The sequence below is a fragment of the Onychomys torridus genome, chromosome 10, assembly GCF_903995425.1.
Source record: "Onychomys torridus chromosome 10, mOncTor1.1, whole genome shotgun sequence".
Taxonomy (NCBI): domain Eukaryota; kingdom Metazoa; phylum Chordata; class Mammalia; order Rodentia; family Cricetidae; genus Onychomys; species Onychomys torridus.
This window is the reverse complement of record NC_050452.1, coordinates 2,017,195-2,041,045: the sequence shown is the minus strand read 5'-3', so window position 1 is coordinate 2,041,045 and position 23,851 is coordinate 2,017,195. Positions and strand designations below refer to the sequence as shown.

Sequence of the window (23,851 nt, the reverse complement as noted above, 5' to 3'; positions counted from 1 at the left end):
AAAACAAAACAAAACAAAACAAAACAAAAAAAAACCAATTGAAGTCCTTTTATCATAGATAGTATCCCGCTATATACCGTAGGCTGGCCGGGACCTCTCAGACCCTCCTGTCTCAGCATTCCCAAGTGCAGTCATTACAGGCAGGTAGCACGCCAGGCTATATATTGAGAAAAGCAATTATAAATCAAAATTTGAAATTATTATTATTTTTGGTTTTTCGAAACAGGGTTTCTCTGTGCAGTTTTAGTTCCTGTCCTGGATCTGCTCTGTAGCCCAGGCTGGGCTCGAACTCACAGAGATCCATCTGCTTCTGCCTCCAGAGTGTGCTACCACCGCCCGGCCGAAATTATGTTTAATCAAGCGCCTACTGTACATAAGACCCACCTTTCATAGCCGGGTGGGTGGCGCAGGCCTGTATTCCCAGCACTCGGGAGTTCGAGGCCAGCCTGGGCTACAGAGCGAGATCCAGGAAAGATGCAAAGCTACACAGAGAAACCCTGTCTCGAAAAACCAAAAAAAAATCCACCTTTCAGGGTACTGGTTAAGAGTGTTCACACCTAACTAATCTCGTCAAGTGTGGTGATGACTACAACTCCCAAAATACACCGCGGGGTCAACATTCCGTGTTTTTCAGGTAATAGCCAAGAGGGGACCGAGCTGACGGAGCGTGCCAAGAACGGAGAGGCGCTAGAACCACACGATGGGCCGCGAGCGTCGCAGCCACTGACCTCAAGCCTCCAGCACCGCACCTTCCTGAAGCGCACACCAAGCCTCTCAATGGCCGGCACTGCGAGACTACCGGCGAACTTTGGCGCGAAGCAGGAAGCCGGCAACGCTTCTGTGGGACGCCACAGTCGCCTGCTGCTCACGGTGGCCATGGCAGTGTTACTTCCAGGCAGATTCTGTAACGGATGTGTGTGGGTGAAGGGGCCGACTGGCTTCGGCTTGGTCCCGTCCGCGCATTCGGACTTCTCAGCCTGGCTCTGTTCTTTCCCTAGAGCCAGTCCAGAGCCGACAACCCGCCACGTGCCCAACATCCACTCTACAGATCCCCAACAACAGTTCAGTGACGCCACCGCTCCAGCCACCTGCTACAGACGCTGTCTCGTGGCGCAGACAGAAAACCTCGCGCGAAGCTGAGATTCCCGAGCCGGGAGGCGGGCCGAAAGAGGAGGAAGTCCTTCCTGGGCCTGCTCGCCTCCGTCGCGTAGTCCTCGCGAGAGCGGCAGGCTTGGCTTTCCGGAAGTGAGTTCGGAGGTAGAGGTGCTGTGCTTTGTACTCGTCGGCCACCGTAGCCCCTGCTAGGACAGCCCGTGCGAACCTGCTGGAAGAGGAAGAGAAAGGCAGAGAGAGTCGGGTTACAAGATGGCGGATCTGTAGTAGTTACCGCGGCGGGCGGCGGCGGGCGGCGGCAGCGAGAGAGCGAGCGTGTTCTGGGCAGCGAAGGGAAGACGCGGAGGTTGTGCGCAGGGGTGAAGGGAGGGGAACGGAGGGCACGAGCGGAGGGCTCTCGATGGCTCTTGTCACTCCTCGCGGCTAAACCTTTGCAGCTATGGTAAACTCGGGCCTCTCCAGAGCCGCCGCCGGCTCTCAAGAGTGAGGGGTACCGGCGAGGTAGCGAGGAGGCGGCGGCTGGAGCGGTGGGGCCAGCTGCCACCATGTCGGATACACGGCGGCGAGTGAAGGTCTATACCCTGAACGAAGACCGGCAATGGGACGACCGAGGCACCGGGCACGTCTCCTCCACTTATGTCGAGGAGCTCAAGGGGATGTCGCTGCTGGTTCGCGCCGAGTCCGACGGTAAGGGTATTGGAACGCTGCAATAGAGGAGAGTGCCTTCGGTTGCGGCACAACCCGAGGGTTAAGCGCTGGGCTCGGGACTCTGACCAGCAAGCACCGCTTGGAACAGCGCATTGGTCTTGAGCTTGCCCTTCTCTACGATAAAAACAAACCGCTGGGCCTGGATTTACTCTCCGTCAGACGTGGACTCTCAGTTCCTCCGCCTCCATTCCTATTAAGGATTTGACTCCTTCCCCTCCAATCCCTGCCTGTTTGTTGAGGTTTAGAATGGAAGAGTGGGAAGTCGGTAGGAGACCAGATAGGAATCTCGCCCGTCACATGACACCTACTACCCGCTTTATGTACTGTCTTGTCGTTTGTGTTTCTAGTATAAAAGGGTTAGTGGAACTATTCTGAGTGCCTTAAAAAAAACAGAGTTCAGTTGTTGCAGTCGACAAGTACTGAGAATACTAAAACGGACTTTCTTGGACTTAGTACAGACTGTTGCCACAATACAAACACAGGCACATACGTCTTTACTTTTTGATCCCTCCAGGTTGCCATTATAGAGAGTGGGAAAAGTTCCACTCTCTGTAAAGGGTTCCACAGTCTCAGCAAGTTAGAAAACTAAAGCAGACTTTGAAGTTGTATATGTTAATTGCAGAATTCATAGAAAGCATTTTAATATTAAAAAGTGACAGCCATATTTGAAACAGCTACTATCTGTACTCAAGAACTGCCTAATTGGAGCCACTGATATATGTAGGTAATAGAATAACAATCTTAGATTTGTTTTCAACAATGTTGTACTGATGCAGAGTCCCTTTATTAGTCAAAGGCATTTATTTCTACATTATGAATTTTTTTGATGTTGTTCATTGTCATAGGAGAAGAATAAGTGTAATTTGTATCGTCTCTCCAAGGTCCTTGTAATTTGTTGTGTTAGACAGGAAATGCAATGAAACAGCTTTTGTTAAAGTTAGTCTTCGAATGGTCTGTTAGACCCAAATGGTCAATTAGACCCTGAAAGTTTTATTTTAGTTTTCTGGTAGTCTGAATATTCACATAAATTGTTTCCCTCTAAAGACATGGAGATGTTAAATGTGTAGCCTAGATCTGGGGAGAAAATACAAATTAAAAAACATTTTATAGCTTCAGATGTTCAGCTAGTGAGAAGATGTGAAACATTTGTAAGATGTGTGCTATTGATGAAGGCTTTATAATTTGAGACTTACATCCTTTTTTTTTTTTTTTTTAAACTCTTTCAGGATCTCTACTCTTGGAGTCAAAGATAAATCCAAGTACTGCATATCAGAAACAGCAGGCAAGTAGTTGTTAATCTTTAAATTGAAAGACTGAATGTGTCATCCGGAAGTAGTAATCTGACAAAGATGGAAATAGTTTCCATACGAGAAAAAAACTTGATAACTAAAGTTAGAGACCGTATGTATTTACCTTTCAGGTTTGTAGAGTTTAAGACTGAAAAGTAGTTATATTGGCGGTTTAAAATTGTTTTTTAATTTAGCCACTGTTTATATTAGAAAACAATGTATTCTTTGGTCTTGTTTAATGTAAGCCAAGTCTCTGCTATATGCTCTGCACTGAACTATTTGTTCTGAATCACATTTGAAAGAAATGTCTTAAAAGAAGGTTCAAACTCCTTAGTTACCACCATTAAGGAAAAAATGCAACCATGGTGGGGCACACCTTTAATCCCACCACTTGGGAGGCAGAGGCAGGTAGATCTTTGAATTCGAAAACAGCAAAGCAAGTTCTGGTCTACAAAGCAAGTTCCAGGACAGCCAGGGCTACATAGAAAAATCAAAATCAGGAGCTGGAGAGATGGTTCAGCAGTTAAGAGCACTAACTGCTCCTCCAGAGGACCCAGGTTCAATTCCCAGCAGCCACATGGCAGCTCTCACCTGTCTGTAACTCCAGTTCAGGGGGAACCTGACACCCTCGCACAGACATACATGCAGAGAAAACACCAGTGCACATACAGTAAAAATAAATACATTATTAAAAGGAAGAGCCGGGCGGTGGTGGCGCACGCCTGTAATCCCAGCACTGGGGAGGCAGAGGTAGAGAGAGGCAAGAGGATCTCCGTGAGTTCGAAGCCAGCCTGGTCTACAAAGCGAGTTCCAAGACAGGATCCAAAGCTACAGAGAAACCCTGTCTCGAAAAAACAAAAAAAAAAAAAAAAAAAAGAAGAAGAAGAAGAAAGAAAAGCCAAAGTCAAAGGGGATACTTTTAAAGCAAGGAAAACCTGTGTGTGGTGTGAAATTGGAGCCTATTAAGGTTTGCCTATTAAGGTTTTTTTTTTGTTTGTTTTTTTTAAAGTAGTGTTTAAGTTCTGCTTTAAATATTTTTTAATATAATCAATTGATACTCTATAAATATACATACTGATAATTAATGTAACATTTTCACTTTGGAAAAGGAAATCTGTGTTGTTTTAGTTTTCCTGATTATTATCATGAAAATGATAGTACTGAGTCATCCTTTATTTGTGAGTATTTTCATTTTTATTATGAAATACTATCAAAATTGAATAGTGTAGAGAGTAATATAATGGGCTCTGTTGTAGCACCATCAGATTTATCAATATTAACATATTATATCCTTTTCAGCTTTTTTGTAATGTTTAATATGAGTACAGATATAAAATCTGCTTTGTATCTTTCTCATTTTATCCAGTCTCTATTCCCCCTGTAGTAATTGTACTAAAATTGCTGTGTATTCTTTCCATACATGCTTTTATACATTTCCTGCATATGTCTTTTGTGTGTTTTAAACTTTTACACTATTGATGTATTCTGAAATTTGTGTTTTCATACCTTTTGGAAGATTTGTGTTATTGTAGGTAGATTTTTAAAATGCTGTATTATATTCTGATGAATTGATATATACAAATGAGACATTTGGATTATTTCCTCTGTGTGTGTGTGTGTGTGTGTGTGTGTGTGTGTGTGTGTGCGTGTGTGTGCACGCGCGCGCATGTGAGTGTGTGTTATGTAAAGTCACAATGACAGACTTTGTAAGGAAAAGAGAAATTATGTTATGTTTATAATTGTAGCATCAAGTCTTCCTTCAAGGTCTATGAAAATTTGGATGCTATAAACCCTTCGCATAAGAAATAAAATTACAGCCGGGCAGTGGTGGCGCACGCCTGTAATCCCAGCACTCAGGAGGCAGAGGCAGGTGGATCTCTGTGAATTCGAGGCCAGCCTGGTCTACAAAGCGAGTTCCAGGACAGCCTCCAAAGCTACAGAGAAACCCTGTCTCGAAAAACCAAAAAAAAAAAAAAAAAAAAGAAAGAAAATTATATTTATTGCAAAGCTTATTAATAGTAAAAATTTTAATGTAAATAATTATGCATGCAGTAATTCTTAGTTCCATGAAATATTTTAGTATTCAACTAGTAGCTTTTTTTCCTCTTAGTCATTTTTTATATGTGTCTGTCTTTTGGTGAATAATTCAATTAAAACATTTGTCTTGAATATCTGAATGTTTCTCTGTATCTTAGATATGTTTAAGGACATTTAAATAAATGTGATTTCTAACTCAGCTAGGCTGATATTTAGTTATCTGTGTTTGCATGGAGTTTTGTAAGGTAGCTACTTGTGAGCTTTTGCTTGTTTGTGGAGAAATGCTAATATTTTGCCATCTTTCTTTCTCCTACCTATATGAATATAAAATAATAAGGATATTTGCTCCTAAGTGTGACTCCTAAGTCATGAGGAGTTTCCTACACATTTAGTTGTAATAATTCTCTACTTGTATAAGTAATCTTTTAGCTACTATTACTATTGAAAAGATCATATTAGCCAGGCGGCAATGGCACACGCCTTTAATCCCAGCATTCAGGAAGCAGAGCCAGGCAGATCTCTGTGAGTTTGAGGCCAACCTGGTCTACAGAGCGAGATCCAGGATAGGCACTAAAATTACACAGAGAAACCCTGTCTCGAAGGGGGGGGGGGATCATATTTATACAACAGTTCTATCACTTAAAAAATGTGCAGTGGTTCTTTTAATACTTAAAATTTTTGAAGCATACTTTCATGTATAATGTTACTATCTAGAAAACTAGTTCCAGATAAATTGGAATTTTTAATACACTTAAGTATGTAAAGCATTGGAGAGAATAAAGATTTATGGCATCTGAAAATGTTTTCTATAACCAGTTGCATTTAAGTAATATAGTTCAATGCTGCTTATCTTTATGACATTTTCATATACATCCCCTACATGCACACACATACATCACTCTAAGAGTTATAAGAGAATTCTTTGGTAATGAAAGGAAAGTGGAAAAGCATTGTGTGAATACAGGAGTGAAAACATGTAAATGGAGTCACCTGTTTTATTTTCTTTAATCTTTTTTAAATTGGGAGGACATTTCTAGTGGAAGTCATAGAGCCATTTGAAATTAAATTTAGTTTCTTTGTAATATGTGCAGTTTTTTCCTATTTTAACCAAAGTCTTGCTCAGGTTGCACTTTTTACCAGGTTACACAAACTGGAATTTTAATACATTATTATTTTTGTGTCTACTATAATTATCACATTATCAACATTTGAGATTTTAAAGATTATTCTAGAAAATTATTTCCAAAATTTAAAAAAAAATGTTTTTCATAGATGGGTTTTTAATTAAAAACATGAGCAAATGGCTTGTTTATAGAATATTTTGCTATATTAAAATATGTTATTCAGAGATAATTATTTAATATTCACAGTTGTACTCCTAAAATTATCTAACTGCTTAATTGTTTGCTTAGAATACATTGGTTTCCCTTTCCCAAAAACAAAGTATTGGATTAATGGGCTTGCTTAAAATGTATTAGAATAAGTAGTTGTCAAATAACTGAATAGCAGAAGGCTATCGGTGATTCACAGTACTTCTTCCTACCATGTCTAATACTGAAAAAGATGATAGATGGAAAGGAGATGTATTTCCTTAATACACTGACACATTAGAAAGAAAAGAAAATGTTTATGCAGTACAGCATGAAACAAAGTATCTGATATATGTTTCAGATTTTAGTTACTTAAAATTAATCCTGCTGATCTTGACAAAATCTGAAATTTAAATGATTTTCATAGTATCTCTATGTAAATGCATATTTAACATAGTTTTGTGCTCATGAGTCTAAACAGTCAGTCCTCATCTTGGTGAAACAATAGAATAAGATACCTAATAAATTTTTTAGCCTAGACCTCAGAAAAAATGCATGAAAGTATTTCCTATGGAGGCAGCTGAGGTACAGAAAGGTTATGGATGAGAATGTAAAACCTGTATATTATAACATGAAATACTATGAACAACAAACTTGTATTCCACAGGTGTGGGCAGTAGAAAATTAGAGACAGGAGAAAGTGTTTAGAGGCTGGAATCTGTAAGAACTTCATTCTTGGTAGAGGTGGTAGTTGCTGAAATCAATAATATACCTGTTTGAATTGCGGTCTATTCACAGTTTTTGTTTGTTTGTTTGTTTTTTATTTGAGTTTGGTGTACCAAGCAAAAGTGGGCCATTATCGATTTTTTTTTTTTTTTTTCGTTTTTGTTTTTTTCAAGACAGGGTTAGCTTTGCGCCTTTCCTAGAACTCACTTGGTAGACCAGGTTGGCCTCCAACTCACAGAGATCCGCCTGGCTCTGCCTCCCGAGTGCTGGGATTAAAGGCGTGCGTCACCACCGCCCGGCCCATTATCAGTACTTATTGGAGACCTAAAATGATGAAAGTGATACTGTGTTTAAGGAAACCAGTGTGCCATGAGTAATAGATGAGAGGAGCCTGGTGGAACAAAATAGCTTTGGGTGGGAAAACCTTTTGAATAATTGTGATTCAAGAAATGAAAATCAGGTAAATAGACTTGAAGCAGAACTCTGCTATGTTTTCAAGGAACTACTAGACGTGGTGAAGGATTGGCCATCCAAAAAGATATCAGGCCACTGCCTGCTGATTGTTTTGTGTTTTTATTATTTAGTGTTTTGGGCCACAAAGTGAGACATTGAACAGGCTTGCATTCTTCTTTTAGTATGAGGCTTGGTTATTAAATCTTTTTTTTTTTTAATGTGCAGTGTGTTGACATGGGTAATTAAAAATGAATATTGGTTTGAAGTCTCTCCTACCTCTAGTCCATGTGGTTTGTATTACTAAGAGTCATTATCATTTTCTTTCTTTGTTTTTGTTATTGGTTGGTTGGTTGGTTGGTTGGTTGGTTGAAATAGGGTCTCATTCTGTATCCTTGGCTGTCCTGGAACTCACTGTGTAGACAGAGCTGGCCTCAGACTCATAGAGATAGGTCTGCCTCTTAACTCTCAAGTGCTGGGATTAACATGTGAGCCACCATGCCAATCACTTTCCCATTTTCTTACAGTCTACTGTCTTCCAGTGATGCATATGTAAACAGACATGTGTAGGTATACTCTCCCTTTCATAGGCACACATGACAGCATTCTGTATGCTGTTCTGGGCCTTTTGTTTTGTTTTTTGGGGTTTTTCGAGACAGGGTTTCTCTGTGTAGCTTTGTGCCTTTCCTGGAACTCGCTTTGGAGACCAGGCTGGCCTCGAACTCACAAAGATCCCCCTGCCTCTGCCTCCCGAGTGCTGGGATTAAAGGCGTGCGCCACCAAAGCCTGGCTTGTTTTTTTGTTTTGTTTTGTTTTGTTTTGTTTTTTTGTTTGATAAAGTTGGACTTTAAAGCAAGTGAAGTAAATGAAGTCTTATTTATTTCATTTATTTTTATTTTTATCTTCGTGTATATATTGTAAATGAAGTCTTATATTAAGCATCTGGAGCTAGTGGTAAGGTTTGAGTTAGTAAAGCAGATCCTCTCTAAGAATCATAAAATGAACTTTTTGCTCTAGTAAGGAACCACCCCCTTGGTAGATAGAAATTATGAACAAAGCTTAAGTCAAATTAAGTTTGAAAATTTTTGAAGAAGTGACTTGGTTTTGGTTGTTTGTGGTGTGTGTGTGGGGGGGGGGGGGTCAAATCCAGTACCTTGCACATGCTAAGTAAGCACTCTGCCATTGACCTACTTCCCAGTCCTTGGAAGAGTTTTCAAATTACCTGGCAGGGGCAATACCATGATCACAAAGGTGGTTTTCTCAGAATGAGGCTTATCCATTGCACTCCAGATTTCCTGCAGTTTCCCAAAATGTGATAAAGATGACTTGGTTTGTACTTTTGCCTGAAACAAACAAAAAAATGACAAGATCCAAAATACATTATATCAGTCTTCAGGTGTTGGTGAAAGGCAATAAATGAAGGAATATTTGGGGTTGGGATCACTCTGTAGTTCAAGCAGGCACTTGATTAAGGGGACGCTGAGATGTTGAAAGTGACAGATGAATTTATTTACTTTATGTATGTGTGTTTACCTGCATGTGTGTGTGTAGCACCTGCGGAGGCCAGAAGAGGGCATCAGATCCCCTTGGGTTTGTATTTAAACGTGGTTGTAAGTTGCCATGTGGGTGCTGGAAATTGAACCGGGGTCTTCTGGAAGAGCAGCTAGTGTAACATCTCTCTAATCCCTAAAAGGTTTTTTGTTTTTGTTTTTGTTTTAAGGTTATAAAGGTTTTTACTTCTATGTACAAAGATTAGCACAATCTCTTCCACTGGATAGATGGCCTTGAATAATCCCACTCAAAGAAGTCAATGCCCTATATGGAGAGATGGCTCAGGACAAATTATAGAAATTATATCTGAGGGGCTGGAGAGATGGCTCAGCGGTTAAGAACACTGACTGTTCTTCCAAAAGGTCCTGAGTTCAATTCCCAGCACCCACATAGTGGCTCACAACCATCTGTAATAAGATCTGGTGCCCTCTTCTGGCCTGCAGAGACACATGCAGGCAGAACACTGTATGCATAATAAATAAATATTTTAAAAAAAGAAAGAAAGAAATGATACCTGAAAGGATAGTTTTCCTAAGTAGAGTTGAAAGAGCTGGTAAAGGATTAGGCCCAGATAATAAGAAGAAAAAGACTGTAATAATTTTTGTAGTGCTGAGGAATCAAGTCCAGGGTCTTATACAGAGTAAGCAAGTTCTGTGCTATTGAGTTGCACCCTAAGCCAGGTATTTTTGTTATTTTTTTGAGGTGATTAAGCCTCACACATGCTAGGAAAAAGCTTTACCTTTGAATGGTATCTCAAACCCACTTTTAGCTTTTAGCTTTGGGACAGAGACTTGCTAAGTTGCCAGGACAGACCTTAAACTTATTGTGGAACCCAGGCAGACCTTCACCTTGCAATTATCCTGCCTCCTACTCCTCAGAAACTGCAGTTACAGGTATGTGCCAACAGGCCCAGTTGTTGTAGTTGCTTTAATTGAAAAAAACATAATAGTTCAATAAAATTTAGAATGTTGGCTTCAAAGTTAGTTATGTGGGGAATAGAGTACTACTGAGTGTTTAAAAAAGTTTCTTGCAGGGCTGGAGAGATGGCTCAGAGGTTAAGAGCACTGGCTGTTCTTCCAGAGGTCCTAAATTCAATCCCCACCAACCACATGATGGCTCACAACCATCTATAATGAGATCTGGTGCCCTCTTCTGGCATGTAGACAGAATACTGTATTTGTAATAAATAAATAAATCTTTTAAAAAAAAAGTTTCTTGCAGATTGTGGCAGTCGACAACTTTTTTTCCAGCACTTGGGAGGCAAAGGCAAATGGCATGCAGAGGTGTGTTGAGACCAGCCTATACTACCTACTGAGCTTCAGGCTATCCAGAGCCACACAAACACCTGCCTCAATAAAAACAAAAGCAAAAACCAAGAAAAGGAAAGAAATTGATGATGTAAGGGCATTCAATTACTTTAATTCAAGTTTTGTTGTGTTACCTGCATATATTTTTTAGGAAGTCAGAGTCAGAATGATTTGGGCCTTAGATACCTGCATAACCAATTTGGATTTTATTCTGTAGTTGTAGTGGTAATCCAAAATGGAATATGTAGTATGAAGCATGAGGAGTTTAAAGATTTATTTGTTTATTTTTAATTGGAGGTGGGAGGCAGGCAAGGGCATGTGCACATGAGTGCAGGTCATCCATCTGAGGCCAGAAGTATTGGATCCCTCTGGAGTTGGAGTTACAGGTGGTTGTGAGCTGCCCAACTTAGGTGCTAGGTGCTGGGCACCAAACTCAGATCTATGCTCTTAACCACAAAGCCATCTCTCTTGCTCCACATGAGGATTTTAAAAGAAACCTGATTCTTTACTGGTTTTCTCAAAGGAAACGACAGTTAAGATTGATGTCCAGTAAGTCAGTGGTTGAGTCCCAAAGGCTGTGTGGCCTTCTGAGTGAAAAGTAACATTTCTGTGAGAAGTCTTTTGCTCATACTGTCAGTTATCGTTGCCTAGCTACTTAACCCTAACAAAACAGATCAAGTAAAACAGTTGAAAACAATAGAAATAGAAATGAAGGTAATGGTCAAACTTACATTTAGACTCCTGTTGTTAGCAGTCAGCAGTGTGACAAACTGGAAACTGATCCTGTGACAAGAAGTTAAGACTCTACAAGATTTTTAGGTATTAAAAAAAAAATATTTTAGCCAGGCAAAGTTGGTGCATGCCTTTAATCCCAGCTCTCAGGAAGCAGAGGCAATCAGAGCTCTCGATTCAAAACCAGCCTTTATCTACAGGTTTTGTTCCAGGAGAGCCAGGACTACACAGAGAAACCCTGTCTCAAATAATTAATAATAATAATAATAATAATAATAATAATAATAATAATAAATTGTCTACCATTTGCAGGTTTACTATGCTCTTAAGTTCTAAAAATACTGATTGTTAATAGTAAATTGTTAACCCTTCAAACATTAAACATTTTGCTTATTTCATCTTTATATAATCCCTTTGTTTCTTTTGTATGTGTATTGTATGAAGTAATTGTTGCTTTGAGACGGTCTCAGAATATAGTCCTGAGTGGCCTAGAACTCATATAGACCTGGCTGTCCTCGAAGTCACAGAGATCCACCTGCCTCTGCCTCTGCCTCCTTAAAGGTGTACATCACCACACTCAGCTTGTATATAAGATATTAGTAAATTAAGACATAATGTTTTTGGAGACTTTATTTATGAATCTTCAAATGGGTTGTTAAGATGATTTGGACTGAGGGGAAAATGGAGAACCTGAGAGGGTGCTCAGATGCATTAAGTGGACCTGACTATAGTCGCTCTGTTTTTATCTTTAGATTTGTTGTTTTTGGTTCTTTTGAGACAGGGTTTCTCTGTGTAGCTTTGCGCCTTTCCTGGAACTCGCTTTGGAGACCAGGCTGGCCTCGAACTCACAGATCCGCCTGCCTCTGCCTCCCGAGTGCTGGGATTAAAGGTGTGCTCCACCACCACCCGGCTTAGAATTTTTTTATTACCTGCCCCCACACGCACCTTAGGATTGGTGTGTGTGTGTGTGTGTGTGTGTGTGTGTGTGTGTGAGAGAGAGAGAGAGAGAGAGAGAGAGTGTGTGAATGTGAATGTATGTGTATGCATGGGTGCAGGTATTGCAGAAGACTGAAAAGAGTATAACTTCCCTATGGCTGGAGTTATAGGCACTTACAAGCTATGCCATATGGGTGCTGGGAACCAAACTCTGGTCTTATGCAATAGCAACAAGTACTCTTAACTGCTGAACCATCTCTCCACATACCTCCCTTCTACTAGTTTTTGGTTTTTCGAGACAGGGTTTCTCTGTGTAGCTTTGCGCCTTTCCTGGATCTTGCTCTGTAGCCCAGGCTGGCCTCTGCCTCCCAAGTGCTGGGATTAAAGGCATGTGCCGCCACCACCCGGCCCTTCTACTAGTTTTTAAAAGGGGTTTGAAAGCACATCTGTAGATGGTATAAGCAACTGAAGCACCTCATAGAATTTGAAATAATAATTTTGATGGCAAATTTCCTTTTTAAGGTATATAATCAGGAAGAGGGTAAAGCAGAGATTTCCAAAATGCTAGCTAGATTGCAGGCACACCCAGCTTATGTGTGTGCTGGTTAGTTTTTGCCAACTTGGCACAAACTAGAGTCATTTGGGAAGAAGGAACCTTGATTGAAAAATTGATTCCAGACTGACCTAGGCCCTCTGCATTATGTGTGTAGCTTTGTCTTCTTGTGGGACTTTTAACAATGGGAGCATGGGTGTCTCTCTGTCTAACTCTTTTGCTGTCTTTTGGGACCCTATTCCTCCCTCATACTGGGTTTACCTTTCCCAGCCTTAAAACAAGGGGAGGTGCTTAGTCTTACTGCAATTTGATGTGCCATGTTTTGTTGCTGTCCATGGGAGACCTGCCCTTTTCTGAAGAAAAAGGGAGGAGGAGTGGATTGGGGGTGTGGGGAGAAGGAAGGGAAACGGTAGTTGGGATGTAAAATAAATAAATAAATTTAAAAGAAATGGGAAAATTGATTCCATCAGTTGCTTGGTGTGCATGTCGTGGGGCAGTTTCTTGATTACTGATTGATGGAAAAGGGCCCAGCTCACTGTAAGCATTGCCATTCCATGGCAGATGTAGGCAGATAAGAAACTGAGCAAGCCAATAAGCAGCTTTCCTCCATTATCTGTTTCTGTTCTTACCTTCAGATTCCTGCCATGCATTCCTGTTTTGACTTTTTGGCTTCCCTTAATGATGAAAATAAATAAACTCTCCTCTTCCTCTTCCAGTTGTTTTGGTCATGTAGTTTATTATACTAACAGAAAAATGACTAGGACAATATGGGGGGAGGTGTCAAACCCAGGGCTTCATGCATGCTAGACACATTCTGTCAATTGAGCTACATCTCCAGCCCCATTTCTCATTTTTTAAAATTTAAATTTAATTAATTTATTAGTGGTACAGGGTCTCAATATGTAATCCTGACTGGCCTGGAATTCACTATGTAAACCAGGCTGGCCTCAACCTCAGAGATCTACCTGCTTCTGCCTCCCAAGTGCTGAGATCAAAGCCTTGTTGGTTTCACCTATATTTTTAAAACAAAAATTTACTTTGTATCCAAAACAACCCTGTTTGTTCATTTTATTAGATTATTACATAGTGAATTTAATGTTTGATGTGTATATGTGTGTATTTTAACTAAATCTGAATCTTAGAAATAATTACAGAGTTTGAAAACCTAACCTTTTAAAATTAAGGGCACAATTGAGGATACTCTACGAAAAATAAATCTTAGGTTGTTATTCTTTCTGAAAACTGCTGATGGGCCACACTTCCTAAGCCTCCCCTTACAGTACCCATAGGGACCAAATATTCAAGTGACAAGAGTGTATGAGGGACTTACCACCATATTCTGCTCCCTGGTGCCCAGAGTCTCAGACATACCATAATGCAAAATGTGTTTAGTTCAACTCAAAAGTCCCTAGTCTTTTACAGTCTTAACACTGTAAAAGTTAAAAGTCTCTTCTGAGACTCCCAGCAATATCTTAATTGCAACTCCCTGTAAAAACAAAAAGCAAATTACATATTTTCAGCATATAATGGCATAGGGAGGAATGAGAGCATAGAAAACACTGGACCAAAGCAAAGAAACCCAGTAAGGCAAATTCCAAAAAGTGTGATAGTGGCCCCACTCCTCCTTCTTTGCTCCCTGCCTGTCCCTTGAGCTGGTTCCACTCTGTGTGTAGCTTTCCTTGGCAGATAGTCATGTTTCTAATGTCTCAACATTTGGGGATCTCTAATAGAAGTTGGGCTGCACTTGCACAGTTTCATGCAGTGACTCTCAGGAGTTCCTAAAGGAAATCCCCTACCACAGTCAATGGCTCCTGAAACCACCGAAGGTTCTATGGCTCTAATTTCTCTTGTGTCCTTTATGACTCTAAAGCCAGCATCATGTACTTGATACTGCCAAGTTCAGCCACCAACTTGAGGACTTTGGCCTCCTGGAATCATATCTGTAGATGCTGCTGTTGTTGTTTATAGGACTGAAACCACAGCAGCAGCAGAAAACCACCTTGTAATCTCTTTTACAAGTTTGACATTTAGCTGGGTAGGATCTTGCCTCTGTGGCACCTATGGTGGTTTGAATGACAGTGACCCCCATAGGTACATATGTTTGAATGTTTGGTTTCAAAAACCTACCTCATTCTCATTAGCTTTCTTTCTGTGCCATGCTTATGGATTAGATATAAGCTTTCAGCTACTGCTCCAACACTATGCCTGCCTGCCTGCTGCCATGCTCCCCCCACCCCCATAATGACCGTGAACTCTACTGTCCTCTGGAGCCATGAATGCCAAATTCAATGCTTTCTTTTTCTAAGTTGCCTTGGTCATGATGTCTCTTCACAGCAGTAGGACAGTAACTAAGACAGTACCCTTTATCTGTCCAGTCCGACTCAAGTTTCTCCTTAAGCTCCTTATTTCTTTTTGCAGAAGCCTTGGGTATAACATTAAGTTTCCTAGTGTTCTTTTTATTTTCAAAATCTACGTTCTGTAAATCCTTTTACCCCACTTACTCTTTTTCATCGCATTCCTGCTTAAGAGTGTTACTGATAAAGATGAAACAGGTCCCTGTGCTGGGATACCTTGCTCAACCTTGATACAATGGGGAGGGGCTAGGCTCTCCTTCAACTTGGTATGCCAGACTTTGACTACCATGGGAGGCCTCATCCACGCTGAGGAGTGGATGGGGATAGAGTGGGAGGGAGGTGAGGAGGCGGGAGAAGGGGAAGGAGGAACTGGGGTTGGTATGTAAAATGAAAAAAAATTTAATAAATAAATTTATTTAAGAAAAAAGATGAAACAGTCAGTATTAGTATTAGGCTGTCTTGAAATCTCAGGAAAAAGAATTAGTCCATTACCTTTTATTTATTCATTCATTTATTTATTTGTTTGTTGGGGGGGTTGTTTTAGAGACAGGGTTTCTTTTTGTAGCCTTGGTTATCCTAGAACTAGCTCTGTAGACCAGGCTAGCCTGTGCCTCCTGAGTGCTGGGATAAAAGGTGTGTGCCATACCACCTGCCATTACTTTTTAATTTAATCTCAGGCATGTTCTCAGGACAAACTGCCAAAATATCACAGAACTGGTCTCTAGCCCAGTTGTTAACATTGTTCCTCTCTGAAACCTCGGAACCAGGCCTCCACAGCCCACATGGCTCTCAGCACTACACTTCCCAGTCTCCTACTGGGAAGGTCCATAAAGCTCTGCTTACCATGTCAACTATTTTTCTAGTCCAACCTCTCAGGGTCTTCCATACTCTTTGGAAAAATACAGTCACATGGTCAGGTTCTTCTAGCAGCAGTTTATTCCCGGTACCAGCATACATATTTGTTGCTTTTCTGTTTTTTTGTTTTGTTTTGTTGTTTTTTTTGTTTTGTTTTGTTTTTTTGACAAAACACTATTTCCAAAGCAAACTTATAGAAGGGTTTATTTGGGCATACACTTCCAGAGTTCATAAGAGTCTGTCACTGTTAGAGAGGAATCATGGCAACAGGAACAGCTGGGACCTTAGGGCTCACATCTTGAGCCACAAAAAGGAAACAGGAACAAACTGGAACTGGTACAGATGTTAGAACTTAAAGCCCACTTCCAATGCCAGAAAGGCCATACTCCCTAAGCTTTCCCAAATACTTGCAAATGGGCACCAAGTATTCAAGTGTCAGAGGCTGTGGGGCACATTTACCATTCAAAGCACCACACATAAAACTCTTGGTTTTTTTTTGAGACAGGGTTTCTCTATGTAGTTTTGGTGCCTGTCCTGGAGCTCCCTCTGTAAACCAGGCTGACCTGGAACTCACATTGATTCACCTGGTTCTGCCTCCTGAGTGCTGAGATTAAAGGTGTATGCCATCACCGTCTGGCAAAAATAAACTTTTATATATACGACAAAATAGGATTAAACCTAAATTTGTCTGAAGGTATTTGCATGCTTTTAATCATTTGACAACCAGTTAAAAAGAAAGGGTAAGCATGTAGGTTGTTGATGAATAGAATGGCTGACTTCTGGACAGCAGAAAGTAGATGGTTGGAAAGTCTACATTCTTGACTAAGAAAGGTTAGCTAGAGCCTCGTAACCTATTTTAGCTTATTTAGAAATTGCTTAGTGTCTTTGTTTCAAGACAGGGTTTCTCTGTGTTGTTTTGGTGCCTGTCCTGGATCTTGCTCTGTAGACCAGGCTGGCTTCGAACTCACAGAGATCCACCTTGGCTCTGCCTCCCGAGTGCTGGGATTAAAGGCATGCACCGCCACCACTGCCCGGAACTCAGTGTCATATATGATACCAAAGTTTCCCTTCCATTGAGAGTATAGTACAAGATTTTAAAGGCCCTTTAATCCCCCCCCCCAAAAAAAAACAACTTTAAAGGCGTAGCAAAATACTTTATAGATGTGCTCAGTCGCTTAAATGTATTTTAACTGACAGTTCTCTTGAACTTTGTTTATATTTCAGAGATATATCTTTTCTAATGTGATAATGAGAAATCTTTTTTTTAAACAGGACACATTAATTGTTTGGTCAGAAGCTGAAAATTATGATCTGGCTCTAAGTTTTCAAGAAAAAGCTGGCTGTGATGAGATCTGGGAAAAAATTTGTCAAGTAAGGTTTCTTTTTATATACCTTTATAAATATGATTGTATACATTGTTCTTTTTTTTTTCACTTAAGGAGTATGTGTTAAACTATTGGAAGGTAATAGAGTGAGATTTTAATACTCTAGCATGGATTATTATGTGCATTTTTCTGGTGCTGGGGATCTGGCCCAGGTCCTAATTCATACTAAATAAATGCTTTGCCGCCTTTAATCCTAGCACTAGGGAGGCAGAGGCTAACGGATCCCTAAATTTGAGGACAGCCTGGTCTACAAAGCCAGTTCCAAGAAAGCCAAGGCTAGACAGAGAACCCTGTCTTGAAAAAAAATAAAACAAAGGAAGTTCTCTGCTACTAACCTGATCCTCAGTCTTTGATATTTTTTTTATTTATTGCATCTGATTATTTCACTTTAAATTAGGAGCAACAACAACACTATCATAACTTTTAAACTTTTTTTTAAAATGTGAGCAAGACTGAATGTAACTCAGTTGTTAGAGTGCTTCCCTAACATACAGGAGGCCTTGGGTTCAGCCCCAGCTTGGTAATCCTAGCATGGTGGTGAGTACCTGTAATCCCAACAATCAGGAGGTAAAAGCAAGAGGTTCAGAAATCTAAGATCATCCTCAGCTTCACAGTGAGTTTGAGGCCAGCCTAAGCCATATGAGACCTGTCTCAGAACAGAGATTGGGGCATGAGGAATGTGCTAAGTAATGCAGAGTGACTGTAAAACTCCCTCCAGACAACTCCTGCACTCAGCTACACATAATATAGAGTATTAGTTGCAATTCATAAACTAGGGTTAAATATTATTAACTAAAACTCATGCTCTGTTTTGGTTGTAGCTGTTTCTTAATGTCCATTTTCTTTTCCTATGTTGCCACATTGCACCACTCATGTCTTTTTGTCTTCTTAGGCTTTTTTTTAGCTGTGATACTTGGTAATTGGAATTTTAAATTGATTGTGTCTTTTTGTTTTTAATGACAGATATGTTTCAGTGATTACCTAGTACAGGTCTTTATTTCTAATAGATTGATTTTTATTATTTGGCTATTATCATTCTCACTTACTTGGGCTTTTCTCTGTGATTCTGTTTGTTAATAAGTCTCACTCAGTGGCCAGGCTGGCCTCAAACTGTATGAGCTACCATACCCTTCTGGTCCTTCTGGTGATTCTTAAAATTTAAAAAAATTTTTTTTTTATAAATCTGACCATAATCATTTTTGTTTGGGGGGATTGGTTTTGTGGGTTTTGTTTTCTTTTGGGGGGGCGGGGGGGGTTAATTTTTTTCAAGACAAGGTTTCTCTGTGTAACAGCCCTAGCTATCCTGGATCTCGCTCTGTAGACCAGGCTGGCCTCAAACTCAGAGATTTGCCTGCCTCTGCCTCCCAAGTGCTGGGATTAAGACATGTGCCACTGCCACCTGGCTCTTGTATGACTGTTTTTAATTTGTGCCACATACTTCAAGAAATTGTAGCCAGGCATATTGATGCAAAACCATTTTCCCAGCTTTCAGAAGGTGAAAACCAAAGGATCAAGAGTTTGTGATAAGGTGGTGGCGTAAGCCTGTAATCCCAGCACTCCGGAGGCAGAGGCAGGTGGATCTCTGTGAGTTCGAGGCCAGCCTGGTCTACAAAGCGAGTTCCAGGACAGCCTCCAAAGCTAGAGAGAAACCCTGTCTCTCTGTAAAACCAAAAAAAAAAAAAAAAAGTTTGTGATCATCCCAGGGAGGGAGGGAGGGAGGGAGGGAGGGAGGGAGGGAGAGAGAGAGAGAGAGAGAGAGAGAGAGTGTGTGTGTGTGTGTGTGTGTATGTGTGTAGATAGTTATATACATACAAATATGTGTGTATATGTGTGTGTGTATATTATTATATGAATGAATGTGAGGCCAGCTTAAAATACATGAGGCCCTATCTTAAAAACACAAAGAAAAATTTAAATGAATCTTTCTATTCCCTCTGACATGTAGCCCTGAGTCAGTAAATTTTTAGCTGGAAATGGACAGTTTTCTTTTACATGATATTTGTTACTGAGCATTATTATTATACATTACTAAATAGCAGAATTCTGATATACAAAAATCCAGTATAGAATGTTTCATGTATTCATGCAAAGTGTATATGGAGTAAAATTGAAGTTGTTACACTGTCGTTTTGCCTTTCTGTTTTTCCTGTCTTTAAATCTGCAAATAAATTTTATTTTGTTTCTCTCTTGTGTATTCCTTTAAAAACCAACTGTATTTTTAGCATATTAAAACTCTGTATATTAGAATTTAAGAACTAAAAATTATCTGAATTGTTACCCTTTCATATATTTTCAGTAAATATTTGCTATTCTGCTCTTTTTATATTTTAATCCATGAAGTGAAACTTATCTAAGTAAAAACACAAACTTGAAGTACAAAACTATTAAAAAAATCACTAAATTATAAAAATAAGAGAATATGGAAACATTTATGAAGCTGTTTGGAATATTTTAATGGCATATGGAAGTAACTTTTAAATGATGAATTTCAAAAATTAGAAAGATTAACACCATTTTAAAATTGCAATGTTGGCTTTTCAATCTGCTGTAACATAGCTATACATAGTAATATTTTCAGTAAATAGTATATTAGATTGTACCTGCTTATCATTTCAGCCCTTTCTGTTTAATATATGGTTTGGAATATACATGCATATATGCCTGAGACTTCATATATTTGTCCTAGAAAATTTTTTTAAGTATTACATTTATTTACTTGTGTGTTTGTGTATTGTATGAGCACATGTGCCACAGAGCATGCGTGGAGGAACACAGTGTGACAGTTCTCTCCTTCCATCCTATTGGTCCCAGGGATCAAACTCAGGTCATCAGGTTCAGCAGCAAATTCCTTTACCTGCTGAGCTATTTTGCTCACCCTGCCCTGGAAATTTTTACTAAATTGTCTTTTACTGTTTCTATTCAGGTAGTTCTGAAGGTTCACAAGACCACTTTTAGATACAATAGTTTTGATTGAGAAAATTCAAAAGAACTCAACAAAGATGTTTTATATCTAGTTACATTTTACTACTATAGTAGCACAGATTAAAACCAAATGGAAAAAAGTACATGGGGCAAAGGTTTGAGGGGAGTTCCATACTTGAGTTTCCAAGTGTGTGTTCTGATAGTCATATAGTCAGCACTTTAGTTCTCTCAGCCTCAGTGCATGGCAGCTCATTAAGTGTTGTCAACCAGAGCAGCTTACTCAAGTATTTGTGTCCAGGGTTTTACTAGAGATAAGTTACATAAGGTTGGCTGACCTTATACTCCAGCTTCTCCAGAGGTCAAGGATGCTCCTAATCTAAGGAACGCACCATAAACCATATTGTTAGCATGGAATAATGCATAGCCCTAGGTCCCCACATAATAAGTCACCTCTTTAAGATATAGGAGTTGCCCCTCAGGACCTGGACAATATCCAAACCTTTCTTTGGGTAGGTCAATCCCTCAGCCAAGATGCTCTTCCACCATGATCAGCATATTTGAGGACCTGAGGGCTAGTGAGATGGCTCAGAGGGTAAAGATGCTTGCCACCAAGTCTGACAACCTTAGTTTGATTCCCTCAGAACACATGGTAGAAGGAAAAAATCAACTTGGACAAGTTATCCTCTGACCATCACAGTACCTTCCCACAAGGAAAAGTAAAACTAATTGTTTTTAATGATTTTATGTGTATTGGTGCTTTGCCTACATGTACATCTGTGCACTATGGGCATGTGGAGCCATGGGAGGCCAGAAGAAGGTGTTGGATCCCTGGAGCCAGACTTACAGATGGTTATGAGACATCATGTGGGAATCAAACCTGCATCCTCACCACTCTTAACCACTGAGCCATCTCTCCAGCCCTGTAAAGCAAATTTTTAAATGGTCATATTTGACTAAGCATCTACATTTAGTATAGTACTTAAAAATGACAAAACAGTAGAATCATTATGAATATGCCAGACATTTGAAGGAGCCAGTATAGGATAGACATATTAAAACACGGGCCAGTGCGATGGCATTTGCTCTCTAAGTGTGATGACCCATGTTTGATCCCCAGAACTCCACAGAGTTGTTCTTTGACCTCCACAGACACACCATGGCACTGGCCACACCCACTAATTATAATCATAAATATAAAGAAACTACACTATTCTATAAAATTTGGGGGTTTGTTTGTTTTATACTAATTCTGTTACTATTTCCTCCTCAATTTAGTGCAGTCTGTACCTCACAGTAACTGTTGAGAACTGTTCCTGATGACCTTCCTGATTTCAGTGTCTGTAACCCCCACATGGTAGATGAATGGATCTGTTGTCCTCTGACCTCCATGTGTGACATGAACACACACCCACAATGATTTGTTTTTTAAACAGAGCTGTTTAACATAGAAATTACCCTACATGGGCTTGGTGGTACATACCTTTAATCCCAGGACTCAGGAGGCAGAGGCAGGTGGATCTCTGAGTCCAAGGTCATCCTGGTCTACAAAGTAAGTTAGTTATAGGACAGCCAGAGTTATACAGTGAGATCTTGTCTTTAAAAAAAGGAAAGAAAGAGAGAGAGAAAAAAGAAAAGGTGAAAGAAGTATTGATAGGTCAGAAGTGGTAGCACATGCCTTTAATCCCAGCACTGAGAAGGCAGAAGGCAGTGAGTCTCTGAATTCAAAGCTAACCTGGTCTACATATAATTTCCAGACCAATTAGGACTACAGAGAGTGACCCTGTCTCAAGAAAGAAACAAAGAAATTAGCCAGTGCCTAGATTTTCCCCAGGCCAGTCATTTTCTTTTGGCATTACATCCTGAGGAAGCTTCAGTGTAATTCCCCGATATATTTGATTATTGGTATTGCAGAATTTAATACATAAAAGTTGAGTCAACAGTATCAATGTTGTATAATAATATTAAAGTATGATGCTAAATAAAACTAAGAAGTAAAGAGTCAGTATCCTTTTAGGCATCTGGTATAATTGAGCCAGATGTGCTTAGCCTTTGAGGGAATACCACTGGATTTCCCTACCACATTAGTCATCTAGGTATGCCTTTGCCCTCTGCTGTCATTTCTCTTCACTTGTCTTCTCTCCCACAGCGGGATTATGAACAAGTGTGCCCACCAGCATGTCCTGCATTTGTTGGTTTCTGGGGCTTCAGTTGAGGTCCTCAGACTTGTATGGCAAGTGCTTTGCCAACTGAATCACTGCCCCAGTCCTAAGAATGTCATTTCTTAACTAGACTGGCCTTGAATTCCTGATTCTACTGCCTTAACCTCTCAAGCACTGAGATTACAGGTGAGCCACTGTGCTCGGTGTTCATGGTACTTTTGCTTAAATTCGATGGTCAGTGATTTGATTTCCAGAGTGTTGAGCTATTTTGTATTTTAAGATAACCAGATGTACTTGGGTGTTTTTAGGTTCAAGGTAAGGACCCATCAGTAGAAGTCACACAGGACCTCATTGATGAATCAGAAGAAGAACGATTTGAAGAAATGCCAGAAACTAGTCATCTTATTGACCTGCCCACATGTGAACTCAGTAAACTTGAAGAGATTGCTGACTTAGTTACCTCAGTTCTTTCCTCACCTATCCGTAGGGAAAAGCTGGCTCTGGCCTTGGAAAATGAAGGCTATATCAAAAAACTACTGCAGCTGTTTCAAGCTTGTGAGGACCTAGAAAACACTGAAGGCTTACACCATCTGTATGAGATTATTAGAGGAATCTTATTCCTAAATAAGGCAACTCTTTTTGAGGTAATGTTTTCTGATGAGTGTATCATGGATGTCGTGGGATGCCTTGAATATGACCCTGCTTTGGCCCAACCAAAAAGGCATAGAGAATTCTTGACCAAAACTGCAAAGTTTAAGGAAGTTATACCAATAACAGACTCAGAACTAAGGCAAAAAATACATCAGACTTACAGGGTACAGTACATTCAGGACATCATTTTGCCTACACCGTCTGTTTTTGAAGAGAATTTCCTTTCTACTCTTACATCTTTTATTTTCTTCAACAAAGTTGAAATAGTCAGCATGTTGCAGGTAAGTAAATTATTTTTCACAATTCTATTTTCAGGTATGATGTTTTTAATAACTTGAGCTGGTAATAAAGACATATTTAGTTTACTTTAATTGTTCTATTAAACATAGCATGTCTGTTTTTTTTTTTTAATTTTTAGTATAGAGTGCTTTTTTTATTACATTTATTGTGTTTGTATATTGTATGTGCATGTGTGCTATACTATGTGGGTGGGCATGTTAGAGGACAGCTTGTAAGAGTTGGTTCTGCCCTTCTACCAATGTGGGTTCCAAGGATTGAACTTAGATCATTATGCCTAGCAGCAAGTACCTTTATCCACTGAGCCATCATCTCACTGCGCTGGGTCTCATGAAACCCAGGCTGGCCTTGAATTCACAATGTAGCTGAGAATAACTCCTAATGAGACTACACACATGCACCTACCAGTTTTTCATTATTCTTCAGTAAAGGGCAAAGGAAACTTAAATATAAATATTAGGTTCCCATTATAGTAATATATATAGTAAATATTATAGTAAATGGGATCTGGTGTTT

At 39.9% G+C, this 23,851-nt stretch overlaps 1 protein-coding gene and 1 pseudogene across 4 annotated transcripts in view; both read left to right on the top strand.

Moving 5' to 3' along the window:
* The first annotated feature begins 1,174 nt into the window (after window positions 1–1,174).
* The window catches only part of Ppp4r3b (protein phosphatase 4 regulatory subunit 3B), a 60,153-nt gene continuing 37,476 nt past the window's right edge, over window positions 1,175–23,851 (top strand). Inside the window, exons 1-4 of one of the 4 annotated variants that reach the window (XR_004946043.1) lie at window positions 1,175–1,800; window positions 3,048–3,103; window positions 17,194–17,292; window positions 22,696–23,319. Coding sequence is in view for 3 of the 4 variants with exons in the window: in XM_036200546.1 (XP_036056439.1) it covers window positions 1,659–1,800; window positions 3,048–3,103; window positions 17,194–17,292; window positions 22,696–23,319 (921 nt within the window). In the remaining variant the exon portion in view is untranslated. The remainder of the gene's footprint in view (window positions 1,801–3,047; window positions 3,104–17,193; window positions 17,293–22,695; window positions 23,320–23,851) is intronic. The other 3 variants (XM_036200546.1, XM_036200544.1, XM_036200545.1) reach the window with 3 other exon arrangements.
* On the top strand, window positions 8,848–8,977 carry LOC118592673 (annotated as a pseudogene).